Source organism: Cygnus atratus, chromosome 7, assembly GCF_013377495.2.
Source record: "Cygnus atratus isolate AKBS03 ecotype Queensland, Australia chromosome 7, CAtr_DNAZoo_HiC_assembly, whole genome shotgun sequence".
In the NCBI taxonomy this organism is placed as follows: Eukaryota; Metazoa; Chordata; class Aves; order Anseriformes; family Anatidae; genus Cygnus; species Cygnus atratus.
Window position 1 is genome coordinate 8,903,129 of NC_066368.1, and position 25,160 is coordinate 8,928,288.

The following is a 25,160-nucleotide window of genomic DNA, read 5'->3' on the forward strand; positions in this document are numbered from 1 at the left end:
CATTCTTGTGCTGCGCTTCCTCTCTCCTCATAACACCCTGTTATTTCCTCTGCGGAGCAGGCTCCTGCCACTGCTGCTAATTAGCCCACGATAAACTTCAGAGCAAACAAATGCAAGCAATTAAACGCCTGTTGCTTCGGCGCGAGCCCTGCCAGTGGCAGAGCTGAGCAGCAGCTCCTCAGAAGGAAAACAGACCTATCGCTGCGGGTGTGAAGGGATGGCATCGGTGCGGCAGGTTTTCCTGAAGGCTGTCCGGGAAGCTGCTCAGCCTTGGGTTTATCTTCAGTTCCATGTGGTACACACATCACTGGTCAGCACCCAAGCAAGATGGCGTGAGAAGTTACTGAATCATGGATTTTTGATGTTCTTTTCTTCTTTTTTCTTTTTTTTTTTTCCTTATTTTTTTGAGGGGAGATGAATATTTGGTATATAGCACGTGGATGTTTTTCAAATTGTTATGGAGAAGTAAGGAGCAAGCCTGAAAATAGGAACCAAAAAGCAGGGTCTTTGATAGACCCCAATTGCAATGATGTTTCCATTATATTTGAAGGGATTCAAGATTCAAGTGGCAAGATCTTGCTAGCTGCTCTTGTTTAGTCTCAGCCCGATTGCTCAAAATCCCTCCAGGCTTTTGTCATCTTGAGCAAAAGGTCCTATAGGAAGAAGAGTAGGTGTTTACCTGGGATTTTAGTGGCTTATGAACAAGCTAATGGAATTTGGAGCTTTCTTTTAAAAAATAGAGGGAGGGTTCAAGCTAGAAAAGTAAATATGAATTATTTCTGAGCAGAAAAAATGCAGAAAAGTGGAAAACAATCAATGTAGGTCCTCTTTTGAAATGCCACCAAACTGCTTTGCTAACCTTTGTCTCTGTTGCTGTCGTAGCTCTCGAGCAGCTGCTCAATGAACTTGAAGATTTTCTGAGGATCCTGGACAAGGAGAACTTGAGCAGCACTGCTCTTGTGAAGAAGAGCTTCCTCTCTGACCTGCTGCGGGTGTACACCAAGACCAGCGGTACGGGCAGGGGAAGCTGAAGATGGGGTGGTGGGCTCACGTGGGAACCGCTACGGGGTCTTGAAGCAACATTTTCTTGGAGGTTGGCAGGGAGGGGAGAGAAGAAAATTAAAAGGAGAAAATGAAACAGATTATTTTTGCAGTGACCTCTAAATGTTTATGTAAAATTCCTCTAGTTATGTGTCCAGCTTTACAAGCAAAGGATTCCCAAGATTCCTGATCCTTTCTGTTTTCCTTATTAAACCTTAAGTTTATTTAATCCACTTTGTAAGATACACAGGATGTACTGTTTGGCTAAGTTAGTGTTTAAGTAGAAATTTTAACTTATGGAATTTCCTGGCTATACAGCATTTATTTTTTCTGCTTTTTATTATTGGTTTTCTTTTTTGTTCTACACGTTGCCTCAACAAACATGCTGTCCCCCACGTGCACTCAGCAAAGCCACTTCTTACATCCATCTTTGTGGAAAAAAAAATGAGCAATGGGAAAGCAGAGGGTGGATAAAGGCTTCGCTTTTCCCTTTGGTTGCAGGTGGCGATGAAGAATATATTTACATGAACAAAGTGACTGTCAACAAACAGCAGGGAGACCAGGAGAACCAAGACAAAGGTAGGGAATTGAAGATTGATGGTTGCCTCATACTTAGCAGGGTGATGAAGGTGCGTGTGACTACTAGAGCTTTTCTTTACCGAGACTGGTGGTGGTCCCTCTGGCAGCTCTGAGAGCTGAAGCAGTTGATGGTGTGGAAGGACTGCCATTTTCACTACATTCCTTTGGAAATCGTGGTCCTTGCCAACACTGTGAAGTTATTCCTGGAAGTAGCACTTTGGACGGCATTATTTTGGGATTAAAATGTTGCCTTCTAAGGCTTGCAGTTCCAGTGCCTAAAATATTTAAGGAAGCTGTTGTGTTTCCTTTGGCCATGAAAGAAGTCACTTCACCTTTTTGAGCCCCTGAAAGCATGTTCTCTTTTGTGTGTCGCTTTGCGCTAGCCCATAGGGTCCGAGTTGTCACAAGGTAGTGAAGTGAACTCCCAGGCACAGCCTGCACCATCTGCATGGGCAGAGCAGCTTTGTCTCCCGGGGGTTCCTCGAGTTCTGCAGTGTACAAGCCAAGAAATCAAACCTAGGCAAAATATTAATTTCTAATTTAGACTTCCCAAGTTTCAAATTTGTAGCATGTCAAAGAACATAATTCTTTAAAAGTAGCTGTGCTCTTTGAAGTTCATCACAAAGGCTGTTTTTGATAGTTGTGTGGAGTGAGTTACTGCTGACACGCATCTTCTTAAAGCACTTGTAGTCAGAGGCAAACCCAGCCCCAAAGATTTCAGTCCAAATAAACAAGAGGACGCCTCAGTGCAGCCTGCATTGACTTGCTGATCCTGCAGTAGTTAGGCCAGCTCTGTTTTCGGTTGTTTTTTTTTTTGTTTTTTTTTTTCTTGTTTGTTTGTTTGTGTAGTTGGTTTGGTTGGTTAGTTTTGGTTTTGGTTTGGTTTGAAAAAAACATAACAACAACAGCAACAAAAAAAACTACCTGCAGCTGAATTTAGATTAATTTTAAATACCCAGGGAGACAGGATGTCCTCCCAGATTACGCGTGCAGCCTCAACGTGATCTCCAGACAGGGTCCTCTGGGTAATGCTGTAATGCTCCATAACAGGATTGCACAGCCTCCTGGTAGCTCCCAGTAGCTGAGTGGCAACAGAAATACCTCTTTATATAAGTTCTTGTTTGGGTGGATGAAACAAGGCTTGCACTTATTGACCATGCTGAAACTCAGGGACGTTGTTTCAGACAATTTATTCTTAGAGTTGCTTCTTTTATTTCAAACTTTTCCTGATCAGGGCTGTGAGCCTACCCACTCAGTCCCTCCCTGTGGGACCTGGCGTTTCTCTCTTTCTCTGTTTTCAGCAACTTCCTTATTCCAAGTAAAACTTCTGGGTTATTTGGAAATGAAGTCAGTCAGACACATGTGTGGGATCTTAGCCATAGCTGCATCTGGGTGTACAGCCCTGAGCCTGTCTCTGTCACGGCATGGAGAGGTCTGTGCGTGCTTGGTCAGTGGTGGGACCTGAAGGTTCAGGCTTAGCAGGTGGAAGGGGCTGTAGTACCCACTGGTGGTAGGGACTGTGATGTAGATCCCCAAGGGATTATGCAGCTCCCTTTATCCCCTTTATCTACTGCAGATTTGTGCTTCACCACAGTCCTTTGGTGGGATGTGGTGACCACACTTCTGTGGCTGAGGTCAGTGGGACCTCTCATCCCCTGCAGGTTTTATTCACCACCTTGGGTGTGCTCTAGCAGCACAGGGTGCAATGCTTCTTGACGTGATAATACACCAGCCCCTAAAGTCCTTAAAAACGCAGTTTCTGTAAAAACAAAAAACAAATAAATGACATTTCACTGCTCACTGTATCTGCTTCCAATTCCATCAGTAAGAATTTAAGCTGAACTGTACTCTACTTTTGAGATGCCACTTTATGGCACAGTAGTTGAATTCACTGCAGTGAGTGAAGAAGGCACCATCATTTGCTTGATTTCATTTATTTGAGAAATACAGCAAGTTTCTACCCTGCAAGTCTGTGGGGTTCTTTGGAAAGCTGAATGCTGTCTTCTGAAAGTCAGAAGCAGGAGATATCCAACTCTTAGATGGTTTTAATGATATAGCAGCAATTTCATAAATTCATAGAATGGCTTGGGTAGGAACGGACCTTAAAGATCATCTAGTTCTACCCCCCTGCCATGGGCAGGGATGCCAGTTTGGTTTATTATAGTAAGTAGATTGATATCATTAATTTGTTATGATGACAAGAGTCACAGGGAGTGGTCTACTGCATATTCAGATTGCTAAATCTTAAGACAAATCAAGTACCTTTAAAAACTAAAGTCCCATTCACCGACAGGCGTAGTTAGTAAGGATCTCTTGACCTCGAGGAGTAAACTTGAGAGGAGTCCCTGCTCAAGGGAAAATCATTGCCATGCTCAGACATAGAATTCTTATCATATTGCTCTCGACCTCTGATGTGATTCATTATTTCCCCATGAGGGATTTCAATGGTCACCTGCTTTAGGGCTGTACCCTCTTTGTTCGTGGTCATGGCTGTGAGCACTCACCAGGTGCTCTGTTACGAATGAGCTGTCCTGTTCAAGGCGCTGTCACATTGAGGCCTGTTGGGGTTCATAAGCCTGAGCAAGACTTTTTTTTCCAGTGCAGGAACTGAGCATATCGGTCACAGTTCCCCCTTGCTGGCAGCTGGGCACAGTGATAGGTACCTTTTGCAACCTCAGAACAGAAAACCCCGAAACATCCCCCAGGAGTCCTGTCAGGAAGGAGGTTAGAGGAGGTTGTTCTTCCTGTGCAGAGCCTGAAAATCAAAGCTCCATTGCGTCCTGCTCTGTTCCTCAGCTGGAGCGTGTGGGCTTGTGTCCACAGGAATGGGCTAGTTTCCAGCAGGGTGAGGACCGAGGCTGAGGTCCCCATCCTGTGCTGCTTTACTCTCACTTGGAACCTCACAAGGCATCCCTCAGTCCTGCTCGTGCAATGCATTTGGTGTCTGTCAGTCCCTGAGTGTCTGCAAAGTTGGCCAGTGCTGATGACCAGGAGACCTGTCTAAGAGGGAGCAATTTGACTTGAAAGATGTGTTTTGCTCTCCTGCACCATCCGGCCGCAAGCTCGCTGCAGCCTGGGGCAGAGCAATCATTGTGGCTTCCGAGCCCCAGACTGGAACAACGTAATGTGGTTTCCAACTTCTATTTTTAAAACCCAGAAGTATGCAGCAAAGTTCATGCCAGTGCCTTCTGAGCACAGTGCTAACTGCTGCTGGGCATTGCACCAGGTTGTGGTGGTTTCTGTGTATGCCCGAGGAGCGTGGCTGGAGCATTAGCAGGTGACTACAGGACCCAGAACACCAGCTCAGTGCAGATTTTGGACCTAATTCCCTTGTTTAATCTACTGGACCTGCAGTATCTGGACATCCTAGCCTCATTCTTCCCAGAGTATTTGCTAAGAGACACTGTGTGAAAGGAGACTTCCCCACTGCACGGAATAATGCCTTCAACGTCCTTAATTTTTTGGCTGTTGGGTGCCTGGCTCCCACTTGTTCCTGAGCATTACTGCATTTCTCTGTCTTGGAGGGCGTGGGATTTGGGGACTTGTTTGAGGCCACCCAGGAGTTCTGTGGTGGGGAAGAGGGACTGCACACAAGTTTTCTGAGCTTTCCATATATCCCCCAGCTACTGAATCACTCTGCATTCAGCTGCTTGGAAAATCTGACTTTCCAGAGGCAGAGGCTGACTGCCTGGAGCAGTTCTGCTGCCATATGCCCTTTCACATGTTTGGCTTCTGCTGCTTCAAGAGCATCTCTTCCTCAGCTGGTAGATTCAATAGCAATTAAATTACTGTTCTTGGCTGGCTCTGAACTGTTGTGCAGCCCAGCCCAACCCAACGGGTCTGGGCTTCACAGTTTTCCTTCCAGAAGGAAAAAACATGCCCAAAAAGCAGAGGCGGGTTCTTTTGCTGGGTCTCCTAGTGCCACGGTCCTGAACTTAGCCCGAAGTGACATGGTCACCCCGCAGTGCTGCCTGTAATTATCATTCTGCTTTCTACCAAAATAGCACCTCGCTGTTCCTGCACCTCCTGGGTAGCCATTTGCTGGGAAATGCCACATGTCATCGATATAATTGTGTTTCTGGCTTGCAGCACTGGATGGGAGAGCCTCCTTGACCAATGGAGACTTGGGACTACATTCATCCCCTCCTCAGAAGAGCCTGCCGGAGCTGCCCCCTCCAAAGGTAGGTGTTACAAAAACCTTTGCTTTTTCACTGCCTAGCCCTCAGCCTGGGGACATCAACCCCTGAAGGCTTCGGGGCCACTTTTATTACATAGTGTGCAGCACAGCTAAATGGACAGACCTCTGCCAGTCATCTGTTCATGTGGCAAATAGTCCAGACGAGCTTTATTAAATATATATATGTATTAAACTACGGGCTCCCCAGTGTATTGGTTTCCTGCCCCAGGCCTAGGGAAAAGTGGCTGGAGAAGGCAACATGGGTCTGTACAGCCCCACAGAGCCCATTTTCTCACTGCTTTTGATGCCCAGAGGTGCAAGACCCCAGGCACTGTGCTCCAGCTTGCTGAGGGCTTGCTTCAAAAAACTGCAAAAAGAACATTCCTTTAGATCCTTCCATAGGAGAGCTGTAAATCTTGCGAGGGTACAGTTTTACATGGTCAGCTTCCAGTGGGATTTTGTCCCTGTGCCAGAAAGCCAGCCCGACTGTCCTCGAGAGATTGTGGCTGTTCTGTAGTTGGCCTGATGTGGGAATTGCAGCATTTGGGACTTGGGGATGTGAAAGGAAAGGAGGGCAGGGAGTGTATGTGGAGGGGACATGGAGGAGAGCAGGATGGTGCATCCGTGACCCCAGAGGAGAACCTGCCCCTTCCCTCGACACGGGTGGAGGCCCCAGGACTTCAGCCCAGGACAGGCTGTGTGCTGTAGCAGGACAGCTCCTGCACATCTGCTTCTGCAAGCTGGGCAGGAGGGGCCACTGCTCCAGTGGGGTGGCCTCTTCCCTAGCCTGGCAGCTGGATGATGCTGAATTTTGAAAATCCACTTCAAAGAAAATCCAGAAAATTAAAAACACTTCTTTTTTTTTTAATGAACATTGTCTTGGGAAAACGAATGACAGAGCTAGCTACTTACTACAGGGACTACTTTTGTAGGAATACCCCAAGGAACCCAGCATCCAAAGCATTTTCCCCAAACAGCTCAGCTCACTGCTATTCCCGGGTAAGCCCCTGGGATGCCACCACCTGATCTGCTGATGCTTGCTGGCCTTCCCTGGGAGCTCCTGTCCTGAAAACCTGGCTCTGTGTCAAGTGTTATGGGATGGCTCTAAGGCATGTTACGTCCTTCTGATAGGACAATTGAAAAATTAAATGAGGAAGTTAGGAAAAGCAGTTTTCAACAATAGCTGGCAAGGTTAGGCTCTGCTCCCAGGCCAGCTGCCTGTGCTGGGAACTACCTTCTCCAACTGCTTACCCTCACTCATGTAAAGCAATCAGGTGCTTCCTCGCTGTAAGCATCCGAGGAGTATCAGTGAGTTGTTGGCTGCAAAGACATCCGAGCACTCAGAGGTACTTCAGTATTTCAAGAACTGTGGCTACCTACCCAACAGGGGGTGACCCAGCTGGATCCGACTCATCTCTTTGGTTTTGTCCCAAAGTAGCCTTTAAGCATTAAGTCCCACGGGCTATAGCTCAGATGTCAGTGTCCTTCCGTCCTCCGGTAGCCCTGGCAGCTCTCCTTGCTCTGCTGCTTCTCGCAGCTGCCTGCCAGGGAGGTGGCGGGGTGCAGGCACGGACTCCTGAGATGGTTTCGTTTGCGTGCTCCGTTGTGTCGTAATGCAAGAGACAAATGTGCTGCGAGGGCCAGCCCGGCTTAGATAACGCAGCAGCATATATTCTTTGATTTCAGATAGAGACAAAACAACTCTACGTCTTTAGGGAAAGAAAAGAGGAAAAAAAAACGACTTCTGGGGCAGCTGGGGCGCAGTCCCACCTATTCCCTGTTGGATTCCATTGTCTGTAGGAAGCAAAACAGAGCAGCCCCTTCCCCCCACCCTTTCCCTGACACTCCTGGGATGGTGTCAGAAAACCCACAGCCTTTCTTTGTGTAGGCAATTTGTTTATGGTCGTAACACAATGTGAGCTGGCTACACGCACAAGGCCACCGCAGATGGCAATTGCAGACATACTCCTGGCCGGGGAAGGGATTAAGGAAAGCTTTGGACTGGTTGTTCTCGTTTCTTTAATTTAACACATTAGGACAAGTTCCTAAACCTTGAGGTGTTTGGAGGCAAGTGTTTTCTGACAGCATGTCCTGTGTGGCTCTGGGAAGCAAGCTCAGAGCCTACTCACAGCAGCTGGCAGTCCCATGTCAGGAGGTGTCTTCGTCCAAGACACCTGAAAAGGTGACAAGTGTGCAGCTCACCCATGTTGGCCAGCAAGGCCAGGGTACCTAACTCCCGTGGGATCAGCAGCATCTCCTATCAAGGGCAGTTGCTAGCCAGAAAATCATTTCCTTCAAAGCTTCCTATCTGCTTCTGGGCAGCAGTGCCCTTTGGTGGAAATATCCAGGGCAGGAGGAACGGCTTTGAACCTACATTTGATGGTGCTGGTGTGACCTGCAAAGAGAACTGTCCTGCCTTAGACTATGCCGTGATGCTCCAGGCCACGGGGAGCAATTACTGTGGATGAAGGACCACGCATGATCCGTGACCTTCGATGTTGGTGTCTCTGCAGAGAGAGGCCGGCTCTTCTGCCTGTCCTCCTGGGAGGCGTGGGGTTTTACCCCCCATGCACTGAACGTCCTGTCCAGGACTTGCACAGCTCTCGGTCAGAAGCCAGCGGGAGCGGTGTGAGCCGGAGCATACCGCCGTCAGACGGCTGGGGGTGGTTTGACCTGGGCGAGGAGAGGGGAAACCTCGCTGGGGAACGGGGGGATGCTACTGTAGGGTTGTGGTGGGAGAGGCGGGATGCCACATGTTTTGGGAAGAGTGTAAGCTAAGGGCCCATCCGACTATTATCTCCGGCTCTGTTGTATCACGTTCAACAGCCATGTGAATTACTTGAGAAGTAAAAAGGTTGTTTCTTAGCTTCCCTTTTTTTTTTTTTTCTCATCATATGTTGGTATTTCTAAAGGATCAAGGCGCTGCTTTTCCTGCCTGCCCTTGCTTGTGTTTAGGGAGGGGTTTGGCAGGCACCACAGGGATTTTCCAGCACTTGGACTCCTTTCAAAGGCCTATTTTCCATCAGTGTTGTTTATCCATTTCCTTCATTTTTTTTTTTTTTTTGCTCAGAGCACAATTAAAGATTCCTAATATTTCCTAAAACAGAGATTTTTAGCTATCAGCTAGAGACTTCAAGATACGACCAGTGACAGCTCAGGCTGCGCTTTTGAGTGTAAAGCCAGAACTGCACCAAGTGTCCACCCCGCTGGCTCCCTGTTAAGGTGATCAGTAGCTCAGAGGCTCATCCCCTTCCGAGGAGCAGCCTGGGAGGGGTCAGCATCACAGGCAGAAGTCCCAGTTCACAGTAAGGCCAACGGGCTGGAGCTGCTGCTTATGGGGAAACGTACAAGTCGATCCTTCCGAGGCTTTCAGCAAAATTAAAGAAAATAATATTTATGATGCAATTATGCAGTAATTTCAGAGAACTTTCTACTTTAACTGGAAACCTTCAGCAGACTAATAATTTTTCTTCCCTCTCATCTCAGCTTGTTTACATAAAAACCCTAGAATGTATTTTAGTGCTACAGAAAGGATGCCCCATTGTTTTCAAGCATCTATTTTTACCTTAAATCATGCTTCTTTTTTTTTTTATTTATTCTGCAGATTCCCGACACAAAACAACCTTTGGTCCCCAAGATCGAATCCCCGGAAGGATACTATGAAGAGGCCGATGTCTCTCTAAATGGTATATCACAGCTAACTGTCTGGGGGGGGTTATGTGTGAGATGGAAGACTTGAAGTTTATAAGAAAAAGTAAACTAAAAAACATACAATTCTTACAGCTTATGTGACAGATTTTGTTTTCTGATTCTGGTCACGTGTAATATTATAGATGTAATGCCAGCTGAAAAGAAAAGTCTAATGAGTTACTCAAAGTTTTAAGTTTCCTGTAGAAATAAGTAGTGCGTCTGGGTTAATATGACATCACTGTAAAATATTATAAATCATTGTGGATTGTCTTGATGGTTTTCTGGAACATGGGCTGTAGTCAAATGCTGGTTTCCGTTCAGAAGCGGTGAAGCTGTGGTGGCTTGCATTTATGTCCTGCTGCTCTGTTTGTCCCTTTGGGGCTCAAAATTGATGACTGACCTGTTAGCTTCTGTAACAGGTTTTATAATTGACTGTTTATTCAGCTCTGTCTCTTTGGGTAGTTGAACTATCAGTAAGCTTGTTTTAAAAGCCACCCATCATGTGAGGGGACAGCGTGGATTCGCTGTGCACACTCACTCACGCCCGTGTCCCAGTAATGTCCTCAGCAGTGCCACTGGTGCCCGTCACCGTGTGCTCCCATCCCCTCTGGGGGAGGCTGCTGCAGGCAGGCAGAGCTCCCGGCTTCTCATTTGTGCAGATGCATTCGTGCGTCCTTCTTTTTGGGACTACCCTTTATGAGAGATTACCACCCTCCGATCTGATAGCAGCTGATCTTGTCGTTGCTGTACGAGCCATTTAAGTCTGAATGAGAGAGGTGATATCGCACTGCAGGAGAGGCAGCTCTCAGCTCAGCACCACTGACTGCAGCAGCGCAGGGTGCAGTCGTATACCTGGCACGGGGCAGATCCGAGTGGGAAGAGTTGAGGCAAGCAGAGAAGTGAGAGCTAGGGATAAAAGTGGGATTTGGATCTAAGCTCTTGGCCCTTGAATCACAGCTGTCCATGAGAGAAGCTGAGCGCTCCACAGCCCCGGTGTGCAACGCCAGGCTGTAAAACTCCTGTGGCCCTCCTTGAAGCCACCTGGGGCTGGTTTATGCGGGCAGCCATCACTGCAGCATGTCCCCCTCACACACCCGGACAGCTCGTAGCTCAGTGTGGGTCTCCGTGCTCATCCAGGCTTAGGATTTTCAGTGCTGCTCCGAGATGCAAATACACCCGGCAGGGCCAGTTAGAGACCTAAGGCACCCGGAGATCACAGCCCACAAGTGTGGTAGAAAGCAAAAACCCCACGTGATGGGTGCGCGGTCAAAGCGAGGTGGTTGTGGGGGCAGGTGGTGCTGTCTGTGGCTGCTGTTAGCAGCTGTTTGAGCAGCAGGCTTGGTGTTTCACACCTCTAAATGCCGAGCACGCTGCAGCTTGCCCTGAGCGAAAGCACCAGGCACTGACCTTGGCCCCATGGTGTGGTGCTAATGGGACCGTCCCTGGCACTGCTGCAGCGTGTGCTTTAAACAAGGGTGTCCTGAGAAGGCCAGACCTGGGTGCCTGCAGGGAGAAGAGCAGCAGGAAGAGAAGGGGGTGGCCACCACCACTGGGCTGCGTGTCAGGAGCTAGCTAGGTGAAGCCCTTTTGTCTCCAAGCCCAGTTCCCCCCAGCCGGTGACGCCGGGCACCACCGAGTGCGGCGTCACAGCAATAAGCAGAGATCCAAGCCCGGGAAGGGCGCAGAGATGGGATGTGCAAGCCCAGACAGCGCTGCCGCGGCGTGCGGTGCCTTTACCGCCCGCGAGTGCGGTACCACCCGTGCCCTCTGCAGGCCCCAGCAGGTCTCTCCTGCACAAAGCGCCCTGCGTGCTGCAACGCAGATATCCCTCAAGGTGCTTTGTGTGGGAAGGGAGAGAGCGCTGTGCTGCTGAGAATCTGTTGTTTTTTGGTAAACTCGTGTGTCAGGGGGCTCATTGGGGTGAGTGGGAAGGAGTAGGGACAGACAGGGAGCTGCAGTGATGTGCAGGAGGAGGCAGCAGAGGTGCTCAGAAGGGGGTGAAATGCAGCATTTTATGCCGAGGGCAGGCCGGGCAGCAATACTCACAGGCAGTTGGTGCCCCGGTTTGCCTGGAGACATCAGAGTTCAAATCCCACGGCACATGGGGCAAACCTGCAGGTCTTGGTCCTGCCCGTTGGCTTAACAAGTACAAAACCAGGCTCTCCATCCCTTAGCCACCCCTCAGCGCGTCAGCTGGCAATAGCACCCTGCAGTACTTGCTTACAGGGAGTGATGCTCATTGCCAGCAACTGCTCTGAGACCTTAGTGTGGCTGGCATTGCTAAAGGGTGGTAGGAACACGTGTGGGTGTGCCCAGGGCAAAGAAGAGCCATGTGTGCTGAAGTAGGACCCCAGTACCCAGCCGAGACCTCGCTGCTCGCCCCTGCATGCTGGCGGAGCAGGGAGCTGCTCGTGGTGTTGCTGACAGCATGAGCCTTGGAAGACACCCATGGCTCTCCAAACAAATGGGCGTAGTGAAATTAAACAGAAGTAGGAACACTAGTAAAATTAGGGAGCGTGCTGCCAAGAAAGGACATCAAAGCAAGCCTCCAGATGGAGATAGGGGATTTGTGCATCATCAGAGGTGGGACTGCAAACACTGTAACAAACCGTGGGTGAATTAATTAAAATGAAACAGGCAGGAGAGACCCTTGGGTCTTGGGGTTCCTCCTTCATCGTCAGCATCCCTGCCTCTCCGCTGGGGATGCCTCTGCCTTTCACCGTACAGCTTCAGCAAACGCTGCTGCTTCCTTTTCCTCCCAGACCGAGATGTGTTAAACCGTTATCGCTCCCTTCCTCCGCTGTATTTGCATAAGTGAAGGCTGTGATAAGAGACAGAGTGAAAATGGAAGGGGCAACGTGACTGCCGACTGAGCAACGATTATTCCAACTGAGCCAGCTCGTCTGCCTTCGCTGATTTTAATTCTGCTGATGATGATCCCTTTTTTAAGGGGAATTGCCTTGCTTGAGGGGCTGGTTACAAGCGTCCCCAGGCCCCTTGTCCCTGTTGGAAGCTGACGCGGGGGACGGGGCAGCCTCGCTGGCAGAGGGGGGAGCGGGACCCGAGCCAGGCTGTTGCACTTGTTCTTTGCATTTTCTTATCTGTGGCTTTCTCTCTTTGTTTCCCTTTCTCTTTGCTTTTGACTGTGCAGGTCTTTTTGGTAGGCTTGCTGCGGCTGGACCCAGGCCAGGGTTGCAGGTTACTGAGGGTGTTATTTATGCCACGATAACGATGGGTATGGCATGCTTTTAACCCTGAAGTGCTTTCCCTTTGTTATTATTTTTCTTTGAAAGCTAATGTTTAGCCAAGGCAATCAAGTGCTTCCCCCTGGCACTGCCTGTTACGTGCATGAAGGGTGGTTGGAGCTCCCTGCGTCGCTGTATTGATGGGCAGCCTGGGCAGCCGTGGGAAGACCAAACAGGAAGGCAGAGCTGGGTCTAGATAAGGGCATCCCAGAGCATGGCTGAAAGCCTCTGGGGTGGCTTGGTTTCATAATCCTGTCTGGGTCAAAAGTAGCTTGCAGGTGTTATTTTGGCACAGGAGAGACTGGAAATCCCAGCAGAAATGGAGGAGGGGAGTCGAATGGCTCTGAATCCTTGTAAGGGAAGAATTGGGGAAAAACACGCTCTGTTTTTTCAAAATTTGCCATCAGAGCATCTCTGCTGTGTGTTGGTGTCTAATTTTCTGAATTTAGGAGGCTGCCACTGATGTCACTTCAACAAGTGGATAAAACTTTGGTCTTAGCTGAAACTGCCAGTAGGCGAAGACCTTGTATTGAAGTGCCTGAGCTGTCTGCCTTGGGATGGAGTGAGCTCTAGGGGTAATTACAGCGTTAGCACAAGTCACCCAAGCAGGGTTTGTCCCAGTTTGTCAGCTGGAAACGCAGCCTGGAAAACGCCTTTCCATCGGGAGGTTACAGCAGTGCTACCAGGCCAGGAGGGTTTGGAGATGGTGATCCAGTAGCGTGTGTCAGTGGTATTCAGAGACTTTGAAAGGCAGTCTTTTTTGTTTTATTTTATTTTTTTATGTTTTAAAGTTTGTTAAATTGGTGCAGCTTCGTGCTGACCACTTGAGGGATGTTGTAGAGTGAGATTTCACCGGAGGAGGCTGGGGATAAGGCTGTAGCTTTGTTACTGCATCTCAGTTCCTTTATTTTAAAAACAAACCCAAGTTAAGAAGTGCTCTTCAATGACGCTTTTTCTCTTTTCCGGCTGCTTTTCCTCTTTTATTTTACACCAGTCCAACAATGTTACTTTTATGTGGATATTAAGATTTGATGAGAATCTAAATTAGATTAAATTCTGGTGAGGGAAACTTGATGACCTTTCTCAGTGCTGTTTGACCAGATAAGAATGTCAAACTCTACGCAGACAGTGCCCAAATCTTGCCATCTTGCCATGCAAGCTTACGTAGCAGTGATGGGTATCCGGTTCCTCGTGAATAAGAGCTGTACGGTAGACACCATCAAAGCACTGCAAATTCCCTTGCAGCCAACAGGAACATTTTTGTTGTTTCTGATGAATCTGGCGCCAACGACCAGCTGCTCCTATCAGCTGAAAGCTCCTATCACCTCCCATTAGAGCTGAGCATTGAAAATCCCATCTTACCCTAATAAAGTAGCAATCAGTTCAAGAATGAACATGAAAATGTGCTTGTTATTATTTACCGCTGCCACTTATGACTAATTCTTGCTGCTGCAACAGTGTGTTACTTCAAAGCCCCTTGATGTCCCTTAGATCTGTTAGCCCAGAGAGGGAAAGTGGCATGACATCTCCAATACAACAGATCCTTGCTTGTTGCATGGCTTTGCAAATACCATTTTTACTTCTGACATTCAGAGAACAAGGGGTGATTATAGCTTGCTATTGCTTTAAAAATTTTATTTGGCTTCAAGTGGAAAGCAGAGAAAGCATCTTGGCAGGAAAAAAAAAAATAGCAGAAAGCATCAGAAAATGTCTAAGGGAATGTTCACAAACTTGTGGTCAACTGAGATGTGTCTTTTGAGTGTTTTATAACTGAGACATGAGACTCAAAACATATCAATTAGATTAATATTGAGCTAGAAAGAAAAAGAAAAAAAAAAGATCCGTGAGGGTCATTTTCCTGTTGATTATCCTCTGCAGGAGACGTTCAAAAGACACATCCCTATGCTTGCAGCTTTTGCATGTCTGAGCATGGCTGAGGCAAGCAATAGGCCCAGAGTTGTGCGAGGGATGTACTTACTGACAAAGCTTTGCTTTTGTTTTAGAAGATGGTGAAGCCGTCAGTAGCTCCTATGAATCTTACGATGAAGAAGAGAGCAGCAAAGGCAAGTCAGCAACCCACCAGTGGCCATCCACAGAGGCCACCATCGAGCTGATGAAGGACGCCCGTATCTGTGCATTCCTATGGAGGAAGAAGTGGCTGGGACAGTGGGCGAAACAGCTGTGTGTCATCAAGGACACCAGGCTGCTGGTGCGTATATCCTCTGCTGTCTGCCTACAACAACCTAAACCAACCTATTTACACCTTACATGTATCTACATACATATAGATACAACCTGTTTGTAGTCTGCATACATAGATGTGGCATCCTTATAGGCCCTAAACCTTCTTGTGTTCAGGGCACTTAATGCATGAGGTTGCACTGAGCCACTTCTAGTGTGAGTTCATGCCAGCAAGCAAAAGGGAAGGCTCCTCTTGTCTCTCACTTGTCCTCCATCTTCCTTTCGCAGTGCTACAAGAGCTCCAAAGACCACAACCCTCAGCTGGATGTGAATTTGCTGGGTTGCACTGTCATTCACAAGGAAAAGCAAGTGAGGAAGAAAGAGCACAAGCTGAAGATCATCCCCATGAACGCTGATGTCATCGTGCTGGGGCTGCAGAGTAAAGACCAGGCAGAGCAGTGGCTCAGGGTCAGTGACATCCCCGGGGTTGCCCAGGCCTTCATCTGCCAGGGAAGACGGGTCCCTGAGCATTTCCTTCAGGCCGCAGTGCCTGTCATAGCAGCCCATCGGGAGCCCTGTGTGCCAAGGGGGAAGCTCCTCACTTCCCTCCAGCTTCCCTCCATGCATGTGGTGTGGCTCAGCCCCTGCTTCTCCCCATGTTGATGGGTGGTGTTGGTGCTGCAGGAGCTCCTGCCTCAGTGAGGCAGGTGTGAACATGGGGAGGGAGGGACAGGTAACCAGAGAAAGCTTTTTGGAAGGGCCCTTCAGCATTACTGTCTTGACTCCTTGGTAATGCAGAGGGAAGGTAAGAAAGAAGATAAATGTGAGAGTGCTACGTGCTTTTCATGCTCCTGTGCAGGACTGTACATCTTCCAGAGACGAGTGTTTCTGAATCCCTCCAGCTGAATCCCAACAACACCGTATCTGATTTCCGTCCTGTCCTCGCATGCTCTGGCTCCTTCCTCCCTGCAAGCCCATATACAAATAGACCACTTCATTTTCATGTCTGGGTTAGCGTCTTCCTGGAGCAACCCACCATCTTCTGTGTGCGGGAGGCCACAGAGGCACCTCGCAGCCCAGCCACCGCAGCAGGAGGAATGTCTGGGGGGAGAGTGCCTAGCGTGAAGTGGCTGAGGACAGGGGGAAACGTAGCCCTTGCCTTGGGATGGCAGCAGAAGGGGGAGCCTCTGCAGAGCCTGGGGCAGCACCAGGGCTCCCTGGATGACCCGGGACGGGAGGGGCTCTGGGGGTCTAGCAGGATGTCCTGTTTTCACCTGTCCATGGTTGTGGGGGGAAGCATCAGTCCTGTAACTGCACTGTACTCACCAGCTATGGCTTTGTCTTCTGCACAGGTAATCCAGGAGACCAGCGGTCTGCAGTGCGAAGGAGGCAGTGAAGGCAACCAGTACATCCCAGATTCGCAGCGCCTCACTTACCCGAAGGTACACCTTGTCCCTACAGAGAGGAGGGATAGGGGGATGACTTTTCCACCCTATTCTTTTAATAAATAGCAGGCGTAGGTACATTAATTTTGTCTGAGCAGAGATGGATACAAATGTAACCCACCACCTGTTCTGCTAAAAAGGAGCATTATTGGAACAGTCTGAATTTTCTTGCCACATCTTTTCCCCAAAACTGACCCAGCACTGGGCTCCCCTCCGTACAGGGGAGTAGCCAGGGGGAAAACTCCCTGCGGCGGGTGCTTGCTGGAGGAGCGGGTTGCATGTGTCTGCACAGCTGATGTCTGGTGCTTGTTGGCAGGTGGAGCTCTCCGAGAGGTACTCTGCAGCCTCAGAGAGTGGGAGCAGCACAGACGGGCATGCAGAGACGGCTGAGACAAAAGATGGTAAAAACTCACCCTGGGAATGAGGGGAAGCTATGCTGCTGCCCTTGTGTGCAGCGAGGGTTTCTGTAGCTTCTCTGGCTGCTGCCACCCCAAACTGACCTGACGCAGGGTGAAAACTGTCTGTTAATTCACTACCTGAGAATTTGATTTCATTGCTTTTTTCCATGATGAATTGGCAGGTGAACATTGGGATTTCTCAGCAGTTAGTGTTCCGATAGGGCTTGAGAAGCCCAGGTGTGAGGCCCTGCCCTACCACAGAGATCCTGCATGAATCTGGGCAAGTCGCTTTGGGACGGTTTTAGATGGCATAAATGCAGCCTAAGTGACTTTTCTTTGTTTGTTTGTTTCTGGTAGTTAAGAAGAAAGGGACAACTGGCCTAATACTAAGCAACCTGATGAACCTTGGGAGGAAAAAATCCAGCTCCATGGATAGCCCAGAGAGATCCCTGGAGACCTCAAGTAAGTGACAGCACAAACTCCTCTGCAGGGACTTGTCTCAGGGCTGGGCCCTGGTGTGCAGTGCAGGGTGAGCACCAGGCATCATTGCCTGCTGTGTGCATGCATCAGGAGGCAAAAAAGCCACTGTCCATGCCAGTAAATCCACGCAGATTATGGTGCCTCCTCACATGAAGGCGACTGTGGTGCTTACAGGGGCAGGCAATAGCTCACAGGGTGACTCAAGAGGAAGGGCAGATAATACCAGACACAGGTGGTGTGATTCAACAGGGAGGAGGTTGTGTGGGTCAGCTGGAATCATTTGGGACCAACTTTGCCCAGGTGTCCGTAGCCAGCTTGCTGCTCCAAACCTGATTTGAATTTCAAGGGTCCCATTTTGAACCAATTTTCACCCTTTCGTCCTGTTTTATGTGGTTCAGGAGCACTCATCTTTGTGGTTTTGCTCTTCATCACTGCCTGTGGCTTTTTGCGGTGAACTCAGAACTGACTTACTCCCCGTGCACAGAAATGACTTTTGATTCACCCCCCCGTGGGGTGGAAAATATGACTCGATAACCTGTGCTTGCTTGCAGGTTACCTGAATGTGCTTGTGAACAGCCAGTGGAAGTCTCGCTGGTGTCAGATAAAAGATGGTCACCTCCATTTCTACCAGGACAAGAACCGAAGCAAACTGGCTCAGCAGCCCCTAAGTTTGGCGGGTTGTGAAATTGTCCCAGACCCAAGCCCTGATCATCTCTATTCCTTCCGCATCCTGCACAACGGGGAAGAACGGGTCATTCTGGAGGTAGGCTGTATATCTCCAAGCTCATTCTTCTTTAAATGGTCGGTTTGGGTGTCTTAGCAGGCCTAAAAGCCTCTCACTGCTCAGATGCTTTTAAGGCCTTTTTAGGGAAGACTTCAGTTCAGCGAACAGCCTGAAGCACTGGACTTTGGTTCACCAGATCACAGTCACCTAGAAGGTGTCCTGCCTGGCTGGTAATCCAGGCTGCCTCTGATGCCGGCATCTCCAGAGGACTGTTCAGCCTTCATCTTAGGTTCTCATCTAAGGTTGGGATGAAGGGTCTCTGGAGGTGCCCATCTCCACTGGCTATAGGATAAGGGGTCTTCTAAAAAAAAGATGAGAGCAACTTTTTGCTTGGTCAGATAATGTTATGAAAGGGGTGATGGCTTTAACTAAAAGAGAGAAGATTTAGATTAGATTGTGGGAGGAAATTCTTCACTCAGAGAGAGGTGAGGCACTGGCACAGGCTGCCCAGAGAAGCTGTGGATGCCCCATCCCTGGAGGTGTTCAAAACCAGGTTGGATGGGGCTTTGGGCAACCTGATCTAGCGAGTGGCATCCCTGCCTATGGCAGAGGAGTGGAATTAGATGATCTTTAAGGTCCCTTCCAACCCAAACCATTCTATGATTCTATGAACTTCATCTTCTGAAAACAGAGTCCCAAAGCCATGGGTCATGAGTGCATCCTAAGTAAACCGATCACAGATCTGCCCCTGAAAGTGCAAGTGAAGTCGTCTCCATCTGTTACTTTCCTTTGCCTGCATCTAGGCTGCTTATCTCTAATCTTAGTTCTCTCTGACGACAGCGTGATTATAGTAGGAGGTGGACAATGTGAGCAATTTCCTGTATTTTTCCAGTGGGTGGAATATTTATAGCTAAACAACTGACCTCGAGTGCCTGCCATGAAGTTTTTTTAGGTGTTTTTGCTTAGCCTCTGATTCAGGTTGTGTCTATGTCCAAGACGTTTTGCCTAATTACAGATGTGAAGAAAAGGTGCTGGGAAAATTTACATTTTGTGAATGGAAGAAACTGTATTTTGTTGGGCCACCAGCCTCAATGTACAGACTGGCTGGCTGGCTTCCCAGGCACTGAAGTCTGTGCTAAATCAAACAGATTGGAAGCTTAAAATACACTTTCCAGTTTGGGATTCGCTTGCCCTGAATTTTACTTTGTACTTACTGCTCTAATGCCTCAAATCAAAGCAAACGATATCTGTGTCAGCCCACTTCTTGCTCCAGGTAGAAATCCTCCACTACTGGGAGGTAAGCCTATGTGGCTGTTTGCTAGAGCTGACTTCCAGGCACAATATTCAACGCTTAATTTTGCAAAATGTCAGGCTGTTCGTTGCATCTGGGAATTTGGTTCTGGCCATGTTATAGCTAGGGGCTCCCTTTGATGTTCTTCTCTGACCATGCTTTAAACTCTCCTGTTCCCTTCTTCCCTGCGCAAACAGGATTTGGGGCTCTGGCATAAGGAACTCGCAGACTCTTTGCTATGCTTGTGTCTCTTTGCACATCTGGTGTTTGGCAATCATGTTACTGCACTCTGCTGGTGCAAAATAAAAAACGCACTCTTTCCTCCCAAAGCTGGCTCCCTGACAGCATCTCCTCCAGCCATAGAGACTTTTCTTACTTTGGAATGCAGCTGAATTGTTCACCACTGAAAGGTACACGCAGACCGACTACAAATTTTAGTAAGGAGTTAAGAGAGGAGCTGCATTTATGTATCTGTCTCCCCAGTTTGCCAGTCGGCCCATACGCAGAGTGGTGGTACTTCCTTTTTTTAATGTGGTCTCAGGTTTAAAATAAACGGCCAGCTCCTTGCAAGGACAGAGAACTGCTGGCAAACTCCTTTGCCAAGGGAGTCCAGGGGCGCTGCTGTTGCCACCCATAACATCTGTCTGGTCACCTTGTAGGCGAAGTCCTCGGAGGAAATGGGCCACTGGCTGGGCCTCCTCTTATCAGAGTCAGGCTCAAAAACAGACCCGGAGGAATTTACCTATGACTACGTGGATGCTGACAGAGTCTCCTGCATCGTGAGCGCTGCGAAGAACTCCTTCTTGTACGTCTGGGGGGTGGCGCGGGGCTCCTGGGAGCTGGTGGGGGGGGAGGAGCGAGCTGGAGAGGGGTGCTTCAGGCGTGGGTGCAGCTCGGCTGCTTTCTTTGAAAGCTCAGTGCAAGGCAGGAGAGCACTTGTCCCAGCATGGTGCACCTACCTGAGCATTGCTGCCACAGGGGTAGGGGCGTGCACCCAGGTGGCCTTTGGGAAGCCAGGTTAGTGGGGTTGGGGGTGCAGCACCGCGTGCACAGACGCCCCAAAATTCAGCAGTGTGGCCGCGCAGAGAGCACCGTCCCTCCTGACAGGATGTCCTGCTGCCTGTTCACAGCCTAATGCAGAGGAAATACTCCGAGCCCAACGCATACATCGACAACCTGCCCAAGGGGAGGATGCCGCAGGAGGAGCTCTACGACGACGTGGACCTGCCGGACATGCCCGAGGTAAGGTGCCCAGCACGACGCCCACCTGCAGCGAGCGCTGCCACTGAGTTTGGCTCCTGCTGTTTAAAAAGTCCCTGGTCGCTGTCACAGGTGGCTTGCATCAAGGGGCATCCATGACTCACGGGGAAGCATCTCATTTCCCAGCCAGGGGGAATCTCCAGCAGGGAAGGGAGAGGATTTGCCAAAGCCACACGCAGCTGGTATTGGCACCTGGGGAGAAGGGAATTCCCAGCCCCCCCCCGGGGAAATCCAGGCTTTTGCAAGGGACAGAAGTGGGTGACGGTGAGGAGTCACTGAGGAATGTGAGAGGTTTCCAGTGGGGTGTTGTAGGGATCTGCTGTCACAGGCCATGCTGGGGAGATGGGGGCTGGTGTCCTGGAGAAGGCAAAGGATCTCACAGGCCTCGGCTAGATCTACACCAGGGTGCAATCCCCATATGAGTCTTCTGCAACCACTGGAAAGATTTATTGAAGGAAAGCAGGGTGGAACTTTCTGTACTCTGAAAATATTCCTTTGTGTGGAGGAAGTGACTTAGAAAACGGGGTTGTAACTTCGTTAGATCACTTACGTATTGATGGAAAATATCCCAGATTGCCTACGATGCTGCTGCTCGGCAGTGAGGCTGCCCGTGCTTCTGGCTGCAGCAGACGGGCCCTTTTCAGGGGAACATTTGCCTTTTGCAGGGAGAAGTACCCAAGAGCAACAGCAAACTGGAGGGGGACCAAGACAGGGTGTACCTGGATCTCACCCCGGTGAAGTCCTTCCTGCACTGCGCTGGCAAGAAGTCGTGCCAGACTTCACCCCTGAGCTCGCCGTCTCTAGAGAGGCCTGGCACCAAGGCTGCCACCGACAGCGTGGATGAGACAACCCCGGTGGCTAAGGACGCTGAGCCCTGTGGAACGGTGATGGAGACCTCAGAGCAGGTATTTAACTGGGTTTGGGGCCAGGATTCATCAGGGGTCCAGCTCCCCACCACATCATCTCACCTCCTTTCCCATCTTCTGCTCCAGAAACAGCCAGAGAAGCTGGAGCCCGAAGAGCTGCCGCCCCAGACGCCCCCCGTCAAAACCCAGGCGCAGCAGCAGAACGTCGCCTTCCCGCAGACAGCCCCCGAGCTGCCCGCGGGGTCGGCAGCGGTGGTGGGCAGCCCCCAGCTGGCACCCGCACACCGGCCCAAGCTGCCCCTGCCAGGTGAGTGGGGAGCGGGGAGTATGGACGGGGGGCTCCGGGTGCGAGCTCTGCCCTGCGGCTGGTGATGAGCCTCCCGTGACTTTCCCAAGTCTTGTACATTTTTGTTTGCAACCACCCAAAGACGTTTTCCCTCCTGCTTTTTCCCCATCTGAGCTGGTTTGGGTGGCTTGTGGTTTCAGTGGCAGCAGTGGAGACCAAGCTGGGCAAGAACAGGACAGAGGCCGAGGTGAAGCGGTTTACGGAGGAGAAGGAACGGCTGGAGAAGGAGAAGGAGGAAATCCGAGCTCAGCTCACCCAGCTGCGCAAGGAGAGGCGGGAGCTGAAGGAGATGCTTGTGGGATGCACAGGTAGAGCTGGACAAGGGGCAACACGCAGAAATGGGACCAGGTGGGACCAGGGGGTTGGAGAGGGGTGATGAACCTGGGACCAGAAGGGGCTTTGCTCCTCCAGCACCACCTGCGCGACCACGGGCACATTAACAGCAGCCCAGCTGCCAGGGGAGTCAGTGCTGAAATCCTGGAAAAGGCTGGATCCTGAGCCGCCCTGTTCCTGTCTCATGGCACGGGAGGGAAGAACTGTCCTTGTCACAGCGGCATGGGTTGCCTCAGCTCTGGGGGTAGACCCAGTGCTCTGAGCCAAACCACGTAGCCTAGAACGCACTGGAGCAAGTGCTGGCTCTGCCATGGGCCGTCTTGGGGAAAGACATCAGGAAAATGTGCAGGAGTGATGCATACTCTTGTGGCTGGTCCCTGCTCCCCCTCTGGGTGCCCCAAGTCCCCTGCAGCTACCAGCACCACAATCGGCAAGGACCCCCAGCTTCATGCCAGCCCCTGGGAACCAGCCAGCAAGCGCGGTGCCGAGCTGTCCTTCCCTTTGCAGACAAGAGCCTGGAGCAGAAGCTGAAGGAGATAGAAGAAGAGTGCAAGAAAAAGGAGAGCCGAAGGGTGGATGTGGAGCTGAACCTGGTGGAGGTGAAGGAGAACCTGAAGAAGGCAGAGTCCGGCCCCGTGACGCTGGGCACCACGGTGGACACCACGCACCTGGAGAACGCAGCACCCCGGGTAGGTGGGGGCGCCCCAGTGCGCGCGGTGGCGTGGGCACACCACTTCAGCCTGCTCCTTAATGGCATAACTAGTAATAACGTAACATCATATTTTAACGCTCTATCTATAATGATGTGATATATAAAAATATAATGTGATAATAAGAGTAATATGATAATATAGTAGCATGAAAATAAAATACAGCAATATGAAACTATAGTAATAAAATAATGAGATACCTCCCCCATCACTGCTGCGAAAAGGAGGCTGGGACTCAGGAGACTGGCTGTTGTGGGGCCTTGAGCCACACCATCAGGGTCATGCAGGTCAGGACCCAGTGCTCCTTCTGCACCCAGCCAAGCAAAGGGTTGTTCTGGGGGAGATTTAGGCACCTAAATTCCTTCCTGAGGACATGGTTCCCACAAAACAGCGATGGTTACCCCTATTTCTATTACTTGTATTGCAGATTCAAACAAAAACTGCCAGTCCAGGAAACAGCGCGGAGAGCTCACCAGTCAACTCAGCTACGGCTTTGAAAAACAGGCCTTTGTCCGTCATGGTGACAGGGAAGGGGACAGTCCTACAGAAAGCTAAGGTAAATGCTGGTTTGTGCCTGGGGTAGCTGCTGCTCGCTTGTCCCAGCAGCTGAGCAGACCAGCAGGGATGGTGGTGACGGGGTCTGGCCTGTTGGTGTTTGGGCAGCACGCTGAGCATGACTCAGGGCAGCCTGGTTTTCCTCTGGTCTTTTCACCTGGGCTTGTCCTGGCTGCGATTTCAGCTAATCGCTGTGTGCTCCTGTAACTGGAGCCGAGCCATGCTGACTGCGCTGGCAGCAACTGGAGTAAACAAGAGGTTTCCTCTCACTGAAACTGTGCTGAAACGCATTTGAAGTTTCACTAGGAGGACGGGTGATCAGGCAGTCTGCTTCTGAGCACCTGGGAGGCCCCCTTATGGTCTTCTCCTTACCATCATCTGTCTTTGTAATGAAACAAGGATGCTGGCTGAGCTTTTCTCTGTCACTCTCTCAAATGTCTCACCTCATCTGCCCACCCACGTGCCTGGTCCCTTGCAGGCAGTGCCACTGCGTTCTGGAGTGGGAAGGCTGTAACAAAAGCATTGCTTCTAACAGAGACGTCCCTGACCCACACTGCGGCTAAAACCCCTTGGTACCAGATAATCAGGTTGCTCCTGAGCATATTACAGCTACTGCTGCTTGCCAGATCTACCTTTTGACTAATTTGCCTTTATTCTTTGGCAGGAATGGGAGAAGAAGGGCGCTAGTTAGAAGCACATTTTTCAGAGATGGACTAAAGACTGGAATTACCCAGGCATGGACAAGGGGATTCAATCACCTGTCGGTGGAGGTTGGGTGTGCAACGCAACCCACACCACGCGCCTCCTCTGCGTCGCTCCACCTGCTCAGATGCAGCAGTGGAGCCAACGGCTGCCAATACCAATTAGCCCAAACGATCTTGCTCTTTCCAGACAAGTCCCATCACGTAGCTAAAACAATAACAACCAGTGGCAATCCTTGCATCAGATTCCTAACCCAGTCGATGTAAACAAGACTGTTACTGTACATAGGGGTGTTTTGTGTATTTCTACTCTGAAGGTTTATCAATGAGTTATTAAGGTTTCTATATTAGTGACAGTAGTGGGTTCAGGACAGGCCTCTGCTATTTCTTTATACCCCAGTGGTTTTCAACCTGTCACAGCAAATCCCAATCAGGTAAAGTCTCACCTGTTGCTGCTGGTCATCACTCAGCTGCAGATCATCCAGCCTTCAGCCTGGGGAGGTACCCGGGCCTGAGCGATGGCTGAGACACGGATGAGAAGCACACACCAGCGGGAAGGATCCTCTCAGCATAACAGGGCACTAAGTATATCTACACCTGCAGCAGAGATTTTCGGTGACCAGATGCATCACACCGTGGCCTTCTTCCTACCAGCCTGCAGCAGGGTTGATTTGCCACAATACGGAGGAAGATCCCTGCTCACCTTCTTGTGCTCTATTACAGCCTGGTGGCACCAAGGGCTCTGGGCAAAGAAGATCTCTCAGACAGCATCCAGAGGAGTTCTGGAAAAAAAAAAGAAAGTCATTTGAAGGCTTGTTACCAATTTACCAAAGGCCCAGGCCTGCTTACCTGATGGATGAGGATGCTGGATCCTGATGCTGGCCCTTTCCAAGAGGAGGGGAGGTAAAAGTGTCCCTGTGCTCCTGCCCTGGCTGCAACCACCACTTTGCTGATGCTCTCTGGTCCCTGCAGGGCTGCAGCGCAGCAGCAGCTGCACAATCTGCTGAACACCTCCCTGTGGGAAAGGAACCCTTCACATGGGTGCAGGAGGGTGCTGGATCTGTTCTCCTCCGTGTCTCTGGTGGGCTGCTGGCTGTCTTGGTGCTATCACCCTTATTTCCAGATGATTAAACTTACT

General features: G+C 50.0%; 1 protein-coding gene across 1 annotated transcript; it reads left to right on the forward strand.

The window, feature by feature from the left end:
• The first annotated feature begins 1,542 nt into the window (after positions 1-1,542).
• On the forward strand, positions 1,543-24,012 carry AFAP1L2 (actin filament associated protein 1 like 2). Its single transcript, XM_035547717.2, has 17 exons — positions 1,543-1,620; positions 5,710-5,807; positions 9,402-9,483; positions 14,736-14,941; positions 15,202-15,381; positions 16,266-16,355; positions 16,675-16,759; positions 17,114-17,218; positions 17,788-17,999; positions 19,911-20,056; positions 20,382-20,493; positions 21,177-21,416; positions 21,504-21,684; positions 21,864-22,031; positions 22,564-22,777; positions 23,214-23,322; positions 23,986-24,012. Exons 1-17 carry the CDS (start codon positions 1,566-1,568, stop codon positions 24,010-24,012), a joined length of 2,310 nt encoding a protein of 769 aa, XP_035403610.1. The 5' UTR covers positions 1,543-1,565.
• The last annotated feature ends 1,148 nt before the right edge of the window (positions 24,013-25,160 follow it).